Source organism: Sphaerodactylus townsendi, linkage group LG07 (genome assembly GCF_021028975.2).
Source record: "Sphaerodactylus townsendi isolate TG3544 linkage group LG07, MPM_Stown_v2.3, whole genome shotgun sequence".
Taxonomy (NCBI): Eukaryota; Metazoa; Chordata; class Lepidosauria; order Squamata; family Sphaerodactylidae; genus Sphaerodactylus; species Sphaerodactylus townsendi.
In genome coordinates, this window is record NC_059431.1 from 99,608,658 (window position 1) to 99,629,732 (window position 21,075).

The following is a 21,075-nucleotide window of genomic DNA, read 5'->3' on the forward strand; positions in this document are numbered from 1 at the left end:
TGAGGGGGGATATGATTGAAGTCTATAAAATTATGCCTGGGGTAGAAAATGTTGACAGAGATAAATTTTTCTCTCTTTCTCACAATACTAGAACCAGTGGGCATACATTGAAAATGCTGGGGGGAAGAATTAGGACTAATAAACAGAAATATTTTTTCACGCAACGCGTGATTAGTGTTTGGAATATGCTGCCACAGGAGGTGGTGATGGCCACTAACCTGGAAAGCTTTAAAATGGGCTTGGACAGATTTATGGAGGAGAAGTTGATCTATGGCTACCAATCTTGATCCTCCTTGATCTGAGGTTGCAAATGCCTTAGCAGATCAGGTGCTCAGGAGCAGCAGCAGCAGAAGGCCATTGCTTTCACATCCTGCATGTGAGCTCCCAAAGGCATCTGGTGGGCCACTGCGAGTAGCAGAATGCTGGACTAGGTGGACTCTGGTCTGATCCAGCAGGCTCTTATGTTCTTAAACAGGGATGTCATTTTAATTAGAGGAAAGGCCTTATGTACCCTAGCCACTTATTTTGGTTTCATACTTCCCTGACTGTCAGTCTCCACAAAAATTGTGGGAATTGGAAGTTTGATGACAAGCTTATAGCAGAGATTCCTGCCGACACTTTCTGTCACACAACGAGCATTTTTAGACAGTGGGTAGGGCTTTTCCTCAGCAAGGCTTCTAATTGGTCATTGGAGATTTGATTGATCAAGCAAGTATTTTGAAATGTTGCTCCTGGAAACAACTTCTATTTTTAAAATGTATTATTAATTAAGCCTTTGATATCCCACCTTTCTTCCCAGTGGAGATCCCAAGTGGCTTTCAACATTCTCCTGCTCTATCCTCACAACAGCCCTGTGAGGTTGAGACCTTGCAACTGACCCAGCATGCTTCCGTGGCAGAAAGAGGTGTTGAACTTGGGTCTTCTAGATCCTAGACTAACTACTATACCACATAGTCTGCCTCTACTTCTAGACATGCCCTTATTTAATTCCAACGATTTCTTATTTATTTTAAACACGCATACATGGGCTTCTCTAATCTCATGAATGAATCCTTCTTAAATTATAACTTCTATAAATGGGCTATGTTTTCTGGATAATCTATACGGTTCATCTCCCTCCACAGTTTCTGTGTTCAGTCATTCAAATATAGCAGACAGGGAGGGAAAAAAAGAAGGAAGAAAAAGACAAGTTAATGGTCATGACATAGATAATAAAAGGTATTTTTCCCCCAATGTTGGAGCTGAAGCTGTTTTTCAAAAAAGAAAGGCATCTGCAGTGAAGCCAAGAACAGAAGCTGGAAGAGAGTAACAAGCTAAGAAGGAAAAGTAGGAAGGCACTGCTAAGTCAGCCCAAGAAAAGACAAGCAATTGCCAAAAAGAGGGGGGAAATCTATACTTAGACATCTTCCAGTTCCAGGACCGACGTGTTATACCAATTGCTGCCACATCGCTGGATACGAGCTGCAAATGAGAACCACATCAGATACCTTCTGTACAGCACTTCCAAGCAGGAAGGCAAAGGTGCTAACAGGTGATACATTAGGGTAGCCCCAGATACTTTGGTCCCTGAGGCATAATATCTGATGGCCCCAGGAAATTCTCTGGAACAAGCCCCACTGAAAGGAATTCTTTAGTGGCTCTGGAAGATTGGATATGACTAATTCTGCTACACAGAAAGCTGCAGGATATCCTATTGCCATCTGCAATGGTGGCGCTGCTGTACATCCCAGCATATTTATAAACTAGCTCTATGGCTGAAGCAGTAAAATGCTTGGGTTCTACTACAGGGGTGTCAGATCACAGGGGGACAAAATGGGGGGAAAGTGGTGGTTACATACCTGCATGTGACATCATAGCAACGTTCTAAATCTTTGTGGTTTTTACCAGAGATTTGGAAAATTCCTAGAGTACCATTGTAACATCACTTATGGTTAGGAAAGCAGAAGTGATATTGATGCAATATCAGCATGTCCTGCCCCCCATCCCAAAAGTTCCTGGAGGTTGTCAGCAGATGGTTGGTCACCTTACTCCACTGACAGAGACCTGAGTTTGACAGCCCCAATGCCTTCCCATTCATTTCAATGAGGGCTGTATGACAAACTTTCCAGTAAAGACCTTTGACTTCCAGTCTGCTGCCAGTAAAGGCATCCAACATTGTGATTAATTTTTTATTCAATGAGAATGACTGTTCTGCCATGAAGGGCTTATCCAGGCCGCTTCCAATTTTTACACTGGAAAGCAAATGTGCCATAAGTTATTCCAATTAAAACCAGCCAATATCAGTGCCAGCATCTAGCACTCATACAATACCCAGTTACTTTTATTCTACAACACCTGGTTCAACAATTCCTAAAATTCCTGAGTAAAACAAAATATTTTTATTAATTTCTCAAGACTTAAGGGAATAATAACCCTGAGGCACTTGCTGAGGATCCATGGAGCTGGAGTTGCCACAAATAATCCTTGCCTGCAATGATCTCCTTTTCTTGCTTTTGCCCCTGGAAAGTGTGTAATGTTTTCCAGTGGCATATCTGCCAGAGGGACATGGGGGGTCAATTGGCCCCGGGCACCACCCCTTGGATAACATGGGGGTGCAAAATCCCCTCCGCCCCGCCCACAGAGAGGTGCCCCTCGGCCCAGCCCCGCCAGGCTGACTGGGACCACCACCACCCTCCTCCACTGGCTGAGGTAAGTGGGGTGCAGGAGGGGGTTTTGCCCCGGGCGTCAGTTTCCCCCAGTATGCCAGTTAGGCCCTCCCTGCCTCCTGAGGATTCTTCCTTGCCTACTTTCCACCCTTTAGCCAGTCCCACACAATTTATATGGAATTTACCTCCAGCCCAACTGACAACTGTCCCTTCTTATCGACAGGAGGCTGCGAACCATCTTCAGCTGATAGCTTTGCTCCCTGTGTTGCTGGAATGTTCTGCACCATCATCCCGGCTCACTTAATTGGTCAGAAGCTTTACTTTGTAAACCCAATGGCATAGGTATTGTAAAAGATATCCTGCCATTTGCAAAGCCGCTCTCCTAAAATGGATCATCTGTAATCGCTGCTAAATTTCTTTACCAGGCATCCCAACGTGCCTGCAACAGAGCTAGAATAGAACTAGACTCAAAATACTACTGCTTTTCCTGAATATTTTTGCCAGTATCAAAAAGCACCTTCTGCCCTCACAAATTTGACAGTTTGTTCATAATAGCTTCAAACATGCTTATCCTCCAACCATCTGACTTGATTTGCTCTCAACAACCAGTATAAATGCAGAAATACAAGCCTCATAAATATAATCAAAGACACTGCCCTCAGTGTGTAGCCAAATTGAACTGGCTCCTTAATGTTGTGACATAACATGTATGATGTGATTCCCAACTGGCTGAGATAACCCCTGTGAGTAATGCAGGAAGGAAAAAGAAGTCCAAACCAGGATGGAGGGAACACTGGAGTAGACGCAGCAATGATGGGAAACGTCACCCGACAGATATTGGAAAAATAGAAAATTCTCAGAACCTTTGTGGGAACAATTTGCATCCATCCCAATAAGTAGGCAGAACAGCTGTGTCCTCTACAGTTATCTCTCATTCTCTTACACTCCCCTTCTGCATCTTACCTATTCACATCTCTCCTTATAACATGCAATCTTTAAAAAACTTAAGAATCTTCCAAACCCTCTCAAATTTTGACCCTTTCCCACCGTATCATACAAGCCAGGAATGATACAGGAAAAATAAAAACCTCTTCTACTTGTTTGACAGCCAGTAAGCGACGCCAGCTTTTGGTTGGGTGGAAGAATTCACATGATGCTTCTGAGAAGGAGCGTCTATTTCCAAACATCCCACAATCTGCTAACTCACCAAGGTCATTGTTATTCATCATAGCATTGGAGGCCCGCAGCCGAGGACCTTGCTGAGTGAAGTGATACCCGAACTTCAGAAGAGATGTGTTTTTTTCTAACATACTTGCAATCTCCATCTCCACCTTATTCCCCAATAGTTGGCTCTTTAAAAAGAAAATGGAAACAAAGAGTCTTTATCAGTTACTGGTACTTTAGTTTTGACTTTTCCATCCCCTTGACCTAGAATTTACGATACTGTTTCACACAGCAGCAAAACAGGATTTATTTGCGTTCCAAAGTATGTTTCCTTCCCATGATACACTTATTTTTAAGAGTTGTGGTCTTCTTTTAAACACATGCTTTTTAAAAAAAACAAAGTACTTTTTTTGTTTTTTCCCCTTCTTGTGCATGCAAGAATGCTGAAATAGATGTCTATGTTACCTGGTTGTCAATTTTGAGCTCAATCAATGTCTTGTTGTTCTGGAGTGCTTCTATGAGGGCCAGGATTCCTGATCCAGAAATGAAATTTGATTCCACGTTCAAGCTCTTCAAGACACTGTTGACTTTTAACATTTCTGCTAGGGCCTTTCATTAGAAGAGGAGAAGAGGAGCATGAAACAAAAAGGAGAGACAGACTACGTATCTTTATTGCTGTTCTAAATGAAATTATTCCACCATATTTGCAAAACGGGAGGGGGGGGGCAGTTGTGCAACCAACATCCAAGTATAGTAAAAATTTGCATAGATATGGCTAGCGGTTAGAATGGACTATATATATTCACAGTTTATTCAAACAGTTGGTTCTGGAGGGTTTTCTGGGCTGTGTGGCCAGGCTGGACTGGGCTGTGAAAGCCTTCGACAATATATTCAAACAGTGTTTACAAAGTATATACACAAAGCTAGCTTACACTTCAGCTAGCTTATACTTCAAGGAGTGACACAGTCTATATCAGACATTTCTCATGCTGTGACATCAGTTTCAAAACAGCTTCTCAAACATGAGATAAGCTAAAATTCTCTAATCTCATACAGAAAACCCACAAGCAGCAAGGATTTGGTAGTAGTAGCTTGTCGCTTCGGAGGCTCATGGTACCTATAATAAAAGTACAACATCAAGTACAACATAATTATAGTCCCTGCTTCCTAACATGCACACATCAACTGGTATGGGTTCCTGTTCTACTCTTTCAATGTTCATCCAATTTGCATGTGGATAACTTTCTCGTAGTTCTGCAAAGATCAAGCATGCATCTATTACCAAAGGTAAATTTCCTCTTTAGATTCCCTGTGGTTGATTGAATATCTTATTTGATGTCTATTAGAACAGTGGGTTTTTTTGTTCAAATGAGGGCATTGATGTATGCTTGTTCTTTGCAGAACTATGAGATAGTTATCCATGTGCAAATTTGATTAACATTAAAAGTCAGTAGAGCTCGTACCAGTTGATGTTTACATGTTAGAAAGCAAAGACTATAATGATTTTGTATTTTTGGTATAGATACCACAAGCCTCTGAAGCTACGTCGAAGCCAGACTACTACAAGATACTGGCTGCTTGTGAGTTTTCTATATGACGTTAGAGACTCTTAGCTTATCTCATATTTGAGGAGCTATTTTGAAATTTATTTTGATGTTACAATATAGACTGTGTCACTCCCTGAAGTTTAAACTAGCTGATGGTTTAAGCTTTGTGTATATAATTTGTAATACTGTTACTTGAGTAAATTGTGAATATATTCAGTCCATTCTGACTGCTAGCCACAAATGTGGAAATTTTTACTTTACTAAATAAAATGATAGCAATAATAACAACACCAATAACCAGAACACTCATTTGTAGGAGTTCTGTAATTTCATTGTTCTGCCTTTGAATCCTGCATTCTTTCTGCAGCAGCAGCCTGCTGACCTCCTGGAAAAGCCTGGCTTGACCCGTGTCATGAGTTGCCTGACTGTTTAATCAAAGTTATATTGCAGGTAAACATTAGTGTTCTATTTAGTTTTCACAGCCAACAACCCTGCATCATGAACCCAAACATAACTTTGGCACAGTGCAACCTAATCTGTGGAGCAAGGCATGACAGATTCTCATACAAAAGATGGTGTCCTATCACAGGCTTAGTAACAACCATCAGACCACCAAAGGAAGCAGCCCAGGGCCTCTATGCAACCAATGCTCCCAATGTCCCAAATTCTTTCACACACATTTAGGAGTGTGTCTCTAATTTTAATTCAGAAAAAAGTCTACCTCCGGTACCACAATAATTGACCTGGATAAACAAGCCCTGGCTAGATATTCAGAGGTGCCAAGCACACTTCCTTTGAAGCACAGTTAGCATCAAACTGCCCTGCTTACCGAGCCCTGGTTAGTACTTGGATAGGAGACCACCTACAAAGTCGAGGGTCATTATGCAGGTGCAGGCAATTGCAAACCACCTCTATTTGCCTCTTGCCTTGAAAACCCTATGCAGTTGCCGTAATCTGGCTGTCATTTGACAGCATATTTCACCACCAGTGTCAAAACAGGCACCCTAAACATGCAAAGCAGAAAACCTGCTTGAGAGCCAGCATGGTGTAGTGATTAAGAGAAGGTGCACTCTAATCTGGAGAACCTGGTTTGATTCCTCGCTCTGCCACTTGAGCTGTAGAAGCTTATCTGGTGAATCAGATTAGCTTGAGCACTCCAGCACATGCCAGCTGGGTAATCTTGGGCTAGTCACAGTTCTTTAGAGCCCTCTAAAACACCCCCTCACAGGGTGTTTGTTGGGGGGGGGGAAGGGAAAAGAGATTGTAAGCCCCTTTGAGTCCCTTTACAGGAGAGAAAGGGGAGATATGAATCCAAACTCTTCTTCTTCAGTCATCCCATGGAATGGCTTTCTATCATCACTTTCTAATTACTCTTTGTCATGTGTGTGGGAGGGTGTCACGTGTCAAACAACCGGCTTCAACTTACATCTGTGCCCACTATGCAAGTTATGAACTGAAAAATGTTTTTTCCTGTTCAGTCACATTAAGCATGGTCAACATGTTTTGAAATGCAAACTAAGCATATGAGGTTGGAACCTGCCTGTTATTTCTGCATGTATCCAGAAGAAGGGGGATAACTTTTTGTTTATTTTCCCTCCTGTGCCAGACGTTGTACTTCTTCCAAAGCTTAGGGGCCCACCTGCTTCAGGAACAATATGTTAAGGACCTTACCAGGGAGAGCAAGCCATGCTTCCGTGGCCAGAAGTCCCTCTGTCCTAGGAAACTGCAGGCAGGATCCAACCCAGGGTATGACCATTCTATGTCTGCTTTACTAGATGCCAACCTCTACATGGATCCAACTCAATATGACAGCTTGGACCTGCAGACACTGCACAGAACCCATGTTCTCAACATGCTAATTCAGCTGTGTAAACTACTGAGAACCATTACACATGTTTGGTCTCCTTTGCATTCAGCATACATTCCCTTCGGGTTGAATTCTCAGTTATGCATGTTTCCCCCTGTTCAGCCAAGCAGTTCCTCCCAATTGGACAAAATAATGAAGGGGGGGGGGGGCAGGTCAAATGGAAGATCAGCTTGGCAGTGGACATTTTGTAGGGGAGAATCCCATTCAAATAAACCAATGACAATGACCAAAGAGGGAAAAATCCACTGCGAAGCATACAGCTGCGCGGTAAGCACTGCATGCATAAATGCCCTGACAAATCTTTCATTCTGAACCAAGTGAATTGTGCCTGCCTGTGCCCTCAGGGAGTGAGGTGTATTAAGTGCATGCTGGGCTCCCTGCTTCTCTAGTCAACCACAACCCTGCCCGAGCTCCAATCAAAGAAATAAACAATCAAATCCCAGATGTGTTTAGTCAGAAAGAAGTTGCCCCAGTAGCTTTGCTTTTAGGAGAATGTGTGCAGGATTTCTGCCTGAATACAATTTTGTTGGGCAAGAGAAGAATGCTTCCAGCAAGAATCACATTTGGACAGTCTCTTCATCCAACGGGTCATCCTTTAAAGTAGCAGATCCATTAAAAGCTGACCTAATAAGATTAGTCTGCATAATCTATCTTACTTACATAAGCAACGGGGTCATTGCTTCTGGTTCCAACTATGCTGAATTTTTTCACATACGTGTTACTCTTCAGCGCTTCAGCGTAGGCTTTCAAAGTTGGAATGGGAATATCCTTTGACGAGAAACACACAAATAAAGCTGGTAGGGTTGGTGCCTCCAGGTTGAGTGACATATGCAAGGAAAATGCAGCATTACCCATCCTGTTTCTTTCCGTATACTATGGGAGGCCCTTGCAGAAGACAGATGGTGGGCAAAAGGGTTTGTTCAGCTGCCACCACTGCTGATTCTCTTGGGAAAAACCATACCTTGGAGTAGCTTTGCAGTATTTGTTCCTCCTAACCTAGTTTATTTCTGGTTTCAGATATCAGGTAAGGGTGAAATATCCAAAAAGGCTTGAGGTGGAGGGTGCACAAGGTTGTGTTTTTTGCAGGGGGAAATCAGCTACAAGAGAGATAAAGCACCCCCTCTTCCCAACAGCTATCCTTTGCAAGTTTCTTCCTAACACCACCCTGCATTCAGGGCTTGAACAGAAAAGATGAAGCCCATACACCTCATCTGCTTATACAATGTAAAGTGCAGGCTGGTGCAGCCTCAATTTGCCTTGGGGTCATGTGGGGAAAGAACAAGAGACATTTCCATGTTTCAAAACCAGACCCCCTACTCTGCTTTTAGCATTTTAAAAACAAAATATGTGTTTTTAAAGGAGGGATATTTTTTCCTTTAAAACACTAATAGTGGAATGGAGAGGGACAAAACTGGGTTTAATTAGTGAAGACAAAGGAATAAACCAGCCATCTCTCCCCATCATGGCTCTAGTACAAATAGAGGCTCCACACACCTGCAATTTGTATTTTAAAGACAGACCAAAACAAACAGCCTTTTTTCATCTGAGTTTCCAGTAGGTTTGGGGACACACGTTTGCTGAGATAAAACTGCAGTTGTCTCATTTTTTTCCTATTCTTTTCAACAGAGATTTTTAATACCAGTTTACTTAGCATATGCTAATCGGGACAATTAAAATCTCTCCTGCCTTAAACTGTGGGGATTCCAACGTGACCTCATGTAGCTCATCGTCATTTCAGTGAGGATTAGGAAGGAGAGTAATCTAATGAACTGTGTCTCAAATTTACTCCCCCTTTGCTATTAGAAAGGCGTGTTTACCTTAATATTGTTGAGATTGACCTCCTCAAGGTCTGGATCATTGTTTTTCACTCTTTCTAAGGTCTCTTCTAGATTGGTTGAATTTGGTTCATCAGGAACTGGTTTATATTGCGTAGGCTTAATTATACCTGAAAGAAAAGAGTTAATGCGATGGGGTAAGGATCTACTCTCCCCCTTTCTCTAATCAATTATCCTTGTGGTATAGGACTGGATCTAGACTAGACTGAAGTTTCCACTAAGAGAGGTGTAATTTCTGTCAGTTTCTCCCTTCCTGCTGCAGATTGCTGACTGGCTCCACAGGTTATTCCTGAAGGTTTTCTGTTCCCTGGGAAAAAACATTGCAAGCAGATCAAGGGGCTGCAATGGGAGAGGGGGAGGAAGGAAAATTCTCTTCATCTGACTAAGTGTCTTCCAGAATGGAAAATTTAGTCTGGATCCAGATTACAGTGAGTAAAGAACTGGTTCCATTTGGACTGCCAGGCCGTCTGGTATGAACTCTGACATTCTTGCTATTTACCAGTTCTAGCAACTTTTGTTTCATTAGGAAAGTCTGACTGTACTGAAATTTGAACTCATGAGTAATCATTCAATAAATGATTAATTAATTGATTTATTCCGCACCTATTCCTGTTCAAAGACAGGTTCAGGGCGGCTTACGATATAAAACTGTCATACAAAAATACATATCTATACAAATAACAATAAAATCTTATCAACTAGGTAATTATTGGTTGGATTTACTCAGGAGGAGGGAGCAAAGTTAAGCTCAAACCCAACCACCCAACTAGATGTCAAAGCAAATATCAAAAATAATAAAGGGTAGGGAGAAGTTGGGAGGTCAGCCATGATGAAACCGTTGCTGCCTCAATGAATAGCAAATACATACAATATTATACACACACACTAAATATAATAACCAATAGATCATAGCTAAATTGCTACAGGTAGGGAAATCCCTGGAGATTGGGGGTAGAGCCTGGTTTGGGATGGAAGGAAACTCACAGAAGGGATCTGATGCCATAGAATCCACCCTCCAATTGAGTCATTTGCTCTGGGAGACCTGATACCTGTAGAATGGCTATCAGCTGTAACTGCCGGAGATCCCCAAGCCCCCACCTGGAGGATGGCAACCCTAATAGAGAGAGACTGTGGTTCAGATCTTGAATAAGAGCAAAGGGCTTTAGACTAACTTCAGGGGTTGAATTAGAGTTCCCAGCTCCAGATTGGGAAATACCTGGATAGGGGGTGGGGGGGTAGAAGGAATTGGGGCTTGGGAGAGGAAGGACTTCAGTGGGGTATACTGCCATACAGTCCACCTTCCAAAAAGGCCCTTTTCTCCAGGGCAACTCTGTTGTCTGGAGATCAGCAGTAATATCAGGAGATCACCAGCCCCCACCTGGAGGTCGGCAACTCTATAGTGCATGCTGCTAAAAAAAGAAAACAAAATGTTGGAGTTCAAATACAAGCAACTGAGGAACACTGATCCTTAGGGCCAGTTTGCCTCAGTTCTGTCTGTTGTGTGTTCCTTTGGACAGGAACTAATTAGAACCAATACTGCTGAAGATGTGCTTTTTAAAATGAAACATTTCGCAGCAAAACTTTATGGAGCTCATGCAAAAAGACAACAGTTGAGACAAATGTAAACTAATGACAGAAAATCAATGAGTGGCTGGGTTGAAAACAAGATGAAGCCTCTTTTAGCTCAGTTATCTTGAATCTGAGAAGGCCTTACTTACTGCCTAGGCCTTCCTTATTGACAATTGTTGTGGTTCCAAGCGCCTCATAGTACTGCTGGTTGCTCATCAGGGTATGCATGCCAAGAATAGCTATAGGAGAAAGGGGAAAAAACAAACACAATCTGAGGAAACTTACTGACATTCCCTTTCTTTGGAAAGAGTAGAATGGGCCAAGGCACACAACAGCACGGAAAAGGCCTGAAACCATAAGACTGGACAATCATTTGCTTTATTTTGTTCACATTTCCAAAATGGAATCGCAAGGTGGGAAGGAGGCCTCGTGAGTTGGATGGGACTCAATACAGGTCACATGACAAGACAAGTCTCCTGTTCTCAAGGAATCCATTGGGGTTTTGACATGGCTGCTTACCAGACAGTGCGTGGGCATCTCTTGGTAGGTTTACTGGCTTATACCCAACCATGCAGTCCTTTGTTTAATGGAATGGCATTTCTGTTTATGGAAGAGGGGCCAGCAATTTCCTCTTCCCTTTCACTCCCTTTGTCTCCTATGAAGTTCTTGTGTGTTTGATGGACCCCCCCCCCCACAACATTTTGGGGGGAGGAAGAGAAGGTTGTAGTAGGAAAGTCCCACTTTGCAAAGTCCATGGATGGTTGGATAAACACCATTACCTATAACATCCTGCGGAAAATTTTTCATTGCATTTGATCAACAAACCCAGGAAACTGAAGGATGGTGGGTGGAACCCACTTCTAGACAGACCTTACTTTCTGGGACCCTCCACTGCAGCACCTCAGACTGCTGGCATTACAGGTCAGGTAGGAAATGGGTAGAGGCCTATTGTCTGCCAAATCAGTGGGAGATGGGAGCAAGCAGAACTACTGGAAATGAATGGGGTTGCAGGGCAAAGGAGGAGAGGGAATGCTTCTCCATGCTCTTTTTGTCTTTTCCTACTGCTGGAAGCAGGGGGCTCTGACTTGGCTTGCCCGATCTTGTCAGATCTCAAAAGCTAAGCAGGGTCAGCCCTGGTCAGTATTTGGATGAGAGACCTTTCAATCTCTCTTGCTTTGAAAATCCTATGTGGTCACCATAAATTGTCTGTGACTTGATGGCAAAAGGGAGCATAGCTCCTTCTCCCCAAGGTCAGGAGTTTGAGACTTATGCTGCACCTGCAAGATATTTATGATCCACTTTGGGGTCACAACCCACCATGTGAGAATCACAGCTATAGGAGGAGTGATGAAATTCCCCTCTCCCCTTGGGATGACAATATAGAAATGGGTTTCCTAGTAGGCTGCACGCACACCCTGGCCAGTTCCACTAGGTAAAGGGGGGATTATAATTATCTTCTGATCACACAGTGTTTGAGATGCAAACTGGGGATTCTTGTGCTAGGGGAATTTTTACTTTTTTAATCAATGGAAACAGGGCGTGCTCTTCAGACCCTGCCGCGGGACACCTTCAGTCAGATCACAGCACATGACAGAACAAGCAGCGAAAAATCTCACAGCCCAAATGCTCAGCCATTAAGGAGCCAACATTCACTTCGTATATCAAGGATTCAACGAGTAGATACAAAAAGCTCACCTTGGAAACAACCTCAAGCAAATCATACTGTATTGTAATTGTAACTGCCAGCATGATGCTGGCAGGGGGTGATGGGAACTGCAGTCGATAACATCTGGAGGGCCGCGAGTTTGACACCTATGCCCGCCTAGACCTTTGGTTTTCAAGCATACTATCCTCAGGAAGTCCTTCCCACATCAATTAATTTTTATTTTATTTATATATTAAAATTTTAAACTGCCCACCCCCGAAGGGCTCTGGACGGTGTACACCAGGCCAAAACAGTATTTCACACAGTGGCCAAAGACTTCCCTCTGGTACCTCAGTACTTTTTGCCGTGCATTACAGAGGACTTCTGAAGAATTTTCTCTCTCAGCCTGTGCGATTCAGGGCATTTAGAAAACGTGTGCTAGGGTGCTTCTTACGCTCTATACATCACAAAGGAGAATGGGGAAGAACGTGGGTGTAGATGGGAGGAATGAATGGCTGTGGTGGATCTTCTCCACTGTTCTGCCAGAAACTCAAACCAAACTTCCAAATTTTCCCAGGCATTTCCTGAACACATGGAACTTCCTCATACTGAATCACACCATGAGTCCCATCATGGCCAGTACTGTCCACTCAGATGGGCAGCCGTTCTTTGGGGTCTCAAGTAGAGGACTTTCCCAACATCTACTAACCGGTCCTTTTAACTGGAGAAACCAGGCTTTGAACCTGGGTTTCTGCATGTCAAGTCGGTGCTCTACCACTGAGGCACAGCCCCTTGTGTTCTAGATGTGTAAAAGGAATGGGATGAAGGAAGCTTAGGAAAATGATGTGATCAGTTCAAGAAAAAGGGAAACTTGTGTGCAAATTTCAGAGTACCAAATCAGCTCTTCCCTCAGCTTGCCTTTCCTGTAACTCCAGGACAACAGTTAGACTATTTCAGAGTAGCCTGTTTACCAGCAAAACGGGGCTTTTGTAATGGGGTATTTAGTGTTTCCCCAACTTCCAGTCATTGAGATCCTTTAGGGCTGGAGGAATATTTCACACAAAAATTACTGTTCTGGGCATATCTCTGAACTGAAGGGAGGCCATCTTGAGCTGGAATTCATGCAGAGACACAATAAGGAATGTCCTGTAAGGATGCACAGTGCTGTTGTCTGTGCATTGTGAATGACTGGATCATTTGACCGTACCTGGTCCAGAGTTGCAGGAGAATTATCCACCTCAAACAAAAGGGGCTGATGGGAAAGAACAAAGGCCAGAGCAGCACATCATGCAGGGAAGCAGCAGGCAACCTCCTTTGTGAGTGCATACTCTCGGCTCCAGACAGCCTTCAATTATTTCATTTATTTATTTTTCATGGTACTCTTCCCTGTCCTGGCACACATTTTAGCATTTGCCAGGCTACTGCAAGCATGCTTTGAAAAGAACCCTTCCCAGCCAAGCCACAGCTGATGAATATATATATATAACCAGATCAGCAAGCAGCATTCAGGCCTGCAAGCCCCCAAACTGGAATTCGGACAACTCTCTTTTTTTAAAAAAATATGCAGAACTCCTGAGGAATAAGACATAGCAAACTGGCAAAACAGGACAGACTAGCAGGCCTGATGCAGCAAGATCCCACCGCTAAAGAGGTCACTAGCACAGGTCTCTTACAGTCCCTCTGTGAGTCCTAAAGAGATGGATGATGTCAGGGGAACATGAGAGGAACACACAGCAGGCTGCAAAAAAAACACACAAGAGTTGACGCAGGAGTGGGCAGGTCCAGTCCATGAGGGCAAACAAAGGCAGAAAGGAGATAAGTTAAAAACAAACCAAGCATGGGCCTTAATGTCAAGACATATTTTGACTGAACGCAGGGGGAGCACTTTCAACTTCTTCACCCAGAGGCCACCACAGCCAAGGATCTGAAATTGGGCGGCAGGACTGTGTGTCCCCTTCCTCCCAAGTTCTAGGGCTGCTAGCTCTGGCTTGGGAAATTCCTGGAGAATTGGAGATGGTTCCAGGGCAAGCAGAGTACTTTTGGCAGGGAGGGACAGCCCTGACCCGGGTGGCTCAGGCTAATCTGATCTTATTAGATCTCAGAAGCTAAGCAGGTTGGTTCTGGTTAGTACTCGGATGGGTGACCACCAAGAAATGCCTGGGTCGCTATGTGGAGAAAGGGAATGGCAAATCTGTTACTCTCTTGCCTTGAAAACCCTTCTAAGTTGCCATGTTGTCTGTAATTTGCTGGCACTTTACACACATGCAGTAGGAGGGGTATGATGTCACACATGACTAGGACTTCCATTTCTCCTACAGTATTCCATATACTTCCCCCTCCAAAGCCACGGTTTCCTCAAGGGGAACCGATCCCTGTAGTCTGGGGATCTGTTGCAATTCTGAGAGAACTCCAGGACACACTTTGAGTTTGGAGACCCTCCTCTCAGTTAAAAGGACAATGCCATCATAGACAGAGTTAGACCCTTCTAAGTCTATTGAAGCCAATGGCCTTAGATGGGAGGAAACTCTGCTTAAAAATGCCCAGAACTCTTACACAAAGTGACTCTTTTGATTCAGTGGGGTTTTAGACTGAAATAACTCTGCCCGGGATGACCAGAAGGCTTATGAAATAACTAGGGTGGCTTATAAATCGAATGAATGAATGAATGAATGAATGAATGAATGAATGAATGAATGTTGGGCTGGTGGTAGGTTTTTCTGGCTGCCCACCTTCTCCAGGCCCCCCACAGGGCTTCTCCTGTGCCCCCAACTCACTCCAGGGTTGCTCTGCTGCTGCTCTGCACTGCTCAGTGCTGCTGCAATGCTTCGAGCCTCGCAGATGGGATTGCTGGGGTCGGGGTGGGAGTCTGGAGGGCAGGACCCCAGACAGGAGGGGCACGTTAGTGTTTGGGGGTGTGGGAGGATGACTGAAGGAATTGGGAGGCAGGTGGGAGGCCTGGCACCACTTCTCTGCTGGGTTAGGGTTGGTTTGGGGGCAGGGAGAGGGTGGCTGGAGAAATGGGGAGGGAGTGGGAGGTGTTCCGTCACCACCACTCTGATGAATTGGGAGGCAGATGGGAGGCCTGGCGGGAGGGTGGCTTGGCGGCACTTCTCTGCCAGGCCCTTCTGAGTGGGATGACGAACCCTCAATCAATGGGCACTCAGACTACCATTGGCTGATGGTTCGTCGTCTGGATATTATCAAATTAGATAAGTTAAGATGACCCCCACAAAGTCCTAGTCAAGGCACACTCTTGTGTCTTACCAGCAATGTCACAAAGTTCAGCATCAGAAGCATTTGCTAGTGCCTCCTCCAATTCTGGTTCCAGAGTCACGCTCTCCAAAACAGGATCGATAGCCTTCTGCTTGGGGACCCAGGCTTTCCCTGTAAATACAAAAAACGTTACCAGCTCCATTCCAGCAAGTACAGCAATTGTTTCAATTTAGGGACTGAAGTTTGTTGCTGGCAACAATTTTCCTCAGCAGCTCCGAAGACAGCAAATGAAATGTGCAGGAACAGGTAGAGAAACAGGTAAGTCTGTAGAGCTGTAACAAATAGTCATCATGACCAGACGCAGTGAGAATACTGAAGCAGAGCAGGATTTTTTTTAGGTGGAATGGTGATAAACAAAAAGAGCTAAGGGCGGGGCTGCAGCTTCGTGATAGAGAATCTGCTTGACACACAGAAGGCCCTGGGTTCAATTCTTGACATTTCCAGCTGAAAGGATCAGTTGGCAGGTGATGGGGAACACCTTTACAAAACCCTGGAAAGTAGAAATCTTTGTATACAGTACTCATCTTGCACAAGGTATCAGTATCAGGAAGCTTCATGTGTTCATAGGTGGGATATATACCCCTTTCAGAGTGACACAGTGGTTAAGAGTAGGTGAACTCTAATCTGAAGAACTGGGTTTGATTCCCCACTCCCTGACATAAGCGGCAGACTCTAATCTGGTGATCTGGATTTGTTTCCTCGCTCCTCCACATGAAGCCTGCTGGGAGATCTCGGGCTAGTCACAGTTCTCTCAGAACTCTCTCAGCCCCACCTACCTCACAAGGTGTCTGTTGTGGGGAGAGGAAGGGAAAAGGAGTTTGTAAACCATCTTGATTCTCCTTACAGGAGAGAAAGGCGGGGTATAAATGCAAACTCTTCTTCCTCTGTACAGGATTGTAGATGGTTTCAGATGTGGGGAGCAACTTCTTATGAAAATTTTCTGATTGAGATAGGACTTTAGGCAGTATATTTAGTCCTTGGGTCTTAGGCATAGAAGGGAGAAGGTGATGGTGTCACACTCTTTCTTCTTAGAGTTCTGCTCCCTGAAGAACGTCTTCCTGGGTGAACTATCAACAGCCATATCCCATGCATTTAGAAAGCAGCAGATATGGCTGCCTGTGAACTAATTTCTTAACTGCTATATTATAAAGGGGAAAAGATGAATCTTAAAGACCTTTAGTCAGTAAAGCAATTCTGTTCCTAGTCTTGTTAAATCCCTAGGTCCGGATATTAGGTGCCGCGTAGTTTTAATGCTGCAGATGTTGCTGGATGCTGCCCCCTGGATGCTACCTATGACAAAAGCTTAAGACTGAGGTCACATTTTAAGATCAGCTAGACTGATTTGGGGATGTGGACTGCAGAAGAAGAAGAAGAGGAAGAAGGGGAGTAGTAGTAGTAGTTTGGATTTATATCCCATCTTTCTTTCCTATAAGGAGACTCAAGTTGGCTTACAAGCTCCTTTCCCTTCCTCTCCCCACAACAGACACTTTGTGAGGTAGGTGGGGCTGAGAGAGTTCCAAAGAACTGTGACTACCCCCAACACATCTGGTTCACCAGATAAGCCTCAGCCACTCAGGTGGAGGAGTGGGGAATCAAACCCAGTTCTCCAGATTAGAATCCACCTGCTCTTAACCACTACACCACAGGCAATGGCAAACCACCTCTGCCTCTTAGCCATCTTGATAGGGTCACCATAAGTTGATTGCAAGTTGACAGGACATACATAGGCTGACCTGGGAGAGCTCTCATTGCATTTATCTCAGTGTACCTTTTTCCTTTGGGACCAAGCTCTAAAAAGTGTCTGTTCTACTAGGCTGAAGTAGAAGCCAGCTATGCGTACTACTGACTAGCAAAGCTTCCAATGTTATCACCAAGCAAACTGTCCTACTCCTCAAGTTGCAATTTATCTATTTTTTCATTAATAAAATGATAAGCATATGGACAAGCTGACAAATGCACAAATGTGGTGCTCTTAAAAACATTTTTAAGGAAAGGCAGACAGCTGATAGGACAAAATCAGATGAAGGGAGACAAGATTGACAGCTGAGGCAGCACTGGATTTACTGGTATGTACATCTGTCATTTCTGCAGCAAAGGTTAGTAGAAGTCAGGCTTATTCTGTACCTGAAAAATGAACTCTGACTTCTTTTTATATCACATTTGCAGATTCCAAATGGTAGGGTCCCTCCTCCTCTGTAGAATCTCAGCTATGTTTCTGTTATCACTCAATGGTTTCTATCACAACCACTTTCGAGTATGTCCTGCTCTACAGCATCAGGGAATGGGATATGCCAGAAAGTCCCTTGCGCCTTCAGCAATGTTCTGGGCTCGTTACTTAAATTTTGCATTTCCATTTTTTTATTTAAATGATTCTAACCCAATGACATTGAAGGATCTTTTTTGCAGTCAAGTCACAACTGACTTATGGTGAACTCATGCCCTTGCCATGTCCCTCATATTCCTTGGAAGTCTCCTCTCCAAATATTTATTAGGGTCAAGGCTGAGGGCGTGTGACTGGCAGGGGCAGAGCGAGGGGAAGCTCCGCCCAGGGCGTGCGCATGCTCTGTGCCCCTGCTGCAGCGCTGTCCACCCCCACCCCGTCCTGGAACACCCCTGCCACACCGCGTGCCTGGGGCGTCATGCCCCACCCCGCCCCATTTGCGCTTCTCCTCTGGTGACTGGCCCATCCATCCAGCAAGATTCCATGGCAGAATGGGGATTCAAACCTGGATTTGCCAGATCCTAGTCCGACACCTTAGCCACTATACCCATGGTGGCAAACCTTTGGCACTCCAGATGTTATGGACTACAATTCCCATCCACCCCTGCCAGCATGGTCAATTGGCCATGCTGGCAGGGGCTGATGGGAATTGTAGTCCATGGCATCTGGAGTGCCAAAGGTTCGCCACCACTGCATTTTACCATGCTTGTTCTTATTGATAAATATAAAGGGGGGAAATGGTGCAGACCACATGATACTGAAATGTGTCAAAATATGAAACATATTATTATGGTTTACAGTGCAAGGACACAACTAAATAGGAACACATATGTAATCACCAGTGTTTATCACTATGGGGTCTCATATGAAACCTTTTGTTTACACACACAAAATTTCCTTCAAGTTAATGTTTCTTTGGGATCTGAAGAAAAAAACAACCAAGTTAATTGAGACTTTCTTTACTATCATATCAACATAAAGGTGCCATGTCAATGTAAAGATTTTTTCCCCCATGCTGAGTCATGCAGACCCCCCCATTACCTTGGAGGTGCGGCATTTCCGCTTTCTTTCCATCTATCTGCTCTCAATGCCTTTTAGTGAAACTTTCAAATTAAAACACAAGCTCTTCGTTTGAAACATCAACCCTTTTATTGTGAAAGATGACTTGAATTGTGAATTGTCACCACTAAGGGAAGAATGGTGTCTGTGTTTCAGAAGGCCATTTCCCATGAGAAGAATGACTATGTTTATTTTGTTTATGGTTTAAATGAGAAGGGTGTTTTTAACAAGTTAACTGGAGGACTGGAAGTGAAAGAGTTGACAAGGCAAGCCATACTATGAAGGAAAAAAAATACCATGGGGCATCTCTTCAATCCAGAAGAGGCCTGTAAACTAGATAGCGTACAGCGCCAGGCATGGAATGTGACATTGGGGGGCTATTTCTGTCCTCTCAGTCTGTGCAACCCAGAATGGAAAGGAGAACAAAGCCCGGGCAGTCCAGAAAGCAGCCTGAAGGTTGAGCATGGCTAAATTTATCCCTTGCAGAGAAGCAACTGCATTCTGGACTCTCTCTCCTAAGGTGAAACCTAAAACAGCCTCTCCGTACTCCCTTCAAAAGTAGTGAAACGTGTATGAGAAAAGCGAGGCATTTTACTGAAAGCATATTCCATTAAAGAAAACACACGCACACACAAAAGAATGAAGTCACGGCACCTGTAAAATAACGGCTTGATTTTAGAGACGTTTTTTTGGAATGAGGTGTCTACAGGGCACCAGCAAACGTTTTGTCTGTTTTGACAGAAAATATATAGAGAAAAGGAGTTAGCAGCATAACCACTGCTCTCGGACTTCTTGCTTTCAAAGGGAAGGGCTGTCAAAGCACAGATTAAGGTTAAACTCTATAATTTTAACTAATTTACTAATTTTATTGACTTACTTTTATTCCCTGCTTTTCTCTGCGAAGAAGAAGAAGAGTTTGGATCTGTACCCTGCTTTTCTCTCCTGTAAGGAGAGAACAAACTTCTTTTCCCTTCCTCTGCCTTCCTTTCCCCACAACAGACACCTTGGCGGATTCTGCATGGGCCATAAAGAGTGGTGTACGAGCACTAAAAACGCCGTTGTGGGGGAGGACTTCGCACGGCTGCTGGTGGTGGAGCAGAGCTGCAATGGCATCCCCCCCTCCCCACAACGGCGTTTTTGGAACGTGGCGGCGCCTACCTGGTGCCGAGCGAACAGCACCAGGTTGAAGGTGTTGTTTTCCGGCTTGCTGCTTTTTAGAAAACCTACCTCCTCCTCACTGCATAGCTCTGTCGGGTTAAGGGGACATGCCCCCTGCCCCCAGGCTGTTGCCAGGGCCACAGGGGCGTGTCTTTTTGTCCCGACGAACTATGCAGGGAGGAGATAAGTTTATTTTTAAAGCGAGGCGCACCTCCATGTGGAGGTGCAGCGGCAGGCCGCGGCAGTATATGAATGGCCCCAGGCTAGCACCAGTGTCATGTACACTGGCACCCTGCCGCTCCCAGGACCCGTGCAGAATCTGCCCTTGTGAGGTATGTGGGGCTGAGAGAGTTCTGACAGAACTGTGACTAGTCCAAAGTCAGTGCATCAGAAGATGTGAAGTATTTAAATATTTCTGCCTTGGATGTATGCTTCGTACCCTCTGATGAAGATTTAAGAATGGTAGCCATGTTGGTTTGAGTCCAGGAGCCCCTAGAGCCAGCAAAACTTTGGAGGTATGAGCTTTTGCATCAAAACTCTTAGGGAGTTTATGCCTTGAAAATCTTATTGGTCTCTAAGCTGCTACTGGGCTCAAATCTTGTTCTAATGAAGTAAATTCTCACACACAAAAGGTTCAGCTGCCATAAATTCTGTTAGTCTTTAGAGTGCCACTGACCCTTGCATACTTTTACTGCAGCACCTAACATGGCCGCCTCTCAGGGACTCAAGAAGTCTACCACTGCTAAACAAGGAGGATCCACAATCTTTACCATGGCTAGCAAATATTCTTGGGAATGAGAACTGATGAGCAATAATAATAAACCCCACTATGTTGTGTAATTTTGAATACACACGTCTTATCGTAAGCTTTGACTAACTGTTTGTAAAGTACAGGGGTGAAAATATCTTACATTTCTTACTGTCTCACTCAGGGACAGGGAGGACTTGAAGCAGAAAATTAGGTACCACATTGGCGAGTTTCTTACTGATACTCCATACCAGCTTATTTGCATCTCTGATAAAGCAAGACTCCCAATTGTGTTGTTGCCAGGGATATGACTTTTGATCATTTTCAGAGAATATCTTTCTGGA

The 21,075-nt window shown here is 44.2% G+C and overlaps 1 protein-coding gene across 4 annotated transcripts in view; it reads right to left on the reverse strand.

Moving 5' to 3' along the window:
* Positions 1-21,075, reverse strand: part of TMOD1 (tropomodulin 1) — a 36,344-nt gene that overhangs the window by 1,777 nt on the left and 13,492 nt on the right. For 2 of the 4 annotated variants that reach the window (XM_048503009.1, XM_048503010.1), the window contains exons 4-9: positions 15,537-15,656; positions 10,777-10,866; positions 9,041-9,168; positions 7,884-7,991; positions 4,275-4,418; positions 3,853-3,997 (exon numbers count right to left, since the gene is read on the reverse strand). In XM_048503009.1, coding sequence (XP_048358966.1) covers positions 3,853-3,997; positions 4,275-4,418; positions 7,884-7,991; positions 9,041-9,168; positions 10,777-10,866; positions 15,537-15,656 — 735 coding nt within the window. Of the gene's footprint in view, positions 1-1,396; positions 1,462-3,852; positions 3,998-4,274; positions 4,419-7,883; positions 7,992-9,040; positions 9,169-10,776; positions 10,867-15,536; positions 15,657-21,075 lie in introns of all 4 variants that reach the window. The other 2 variants (XM_048503011.1, XM_048503012.1) reach the window with 2 other exon arrangements.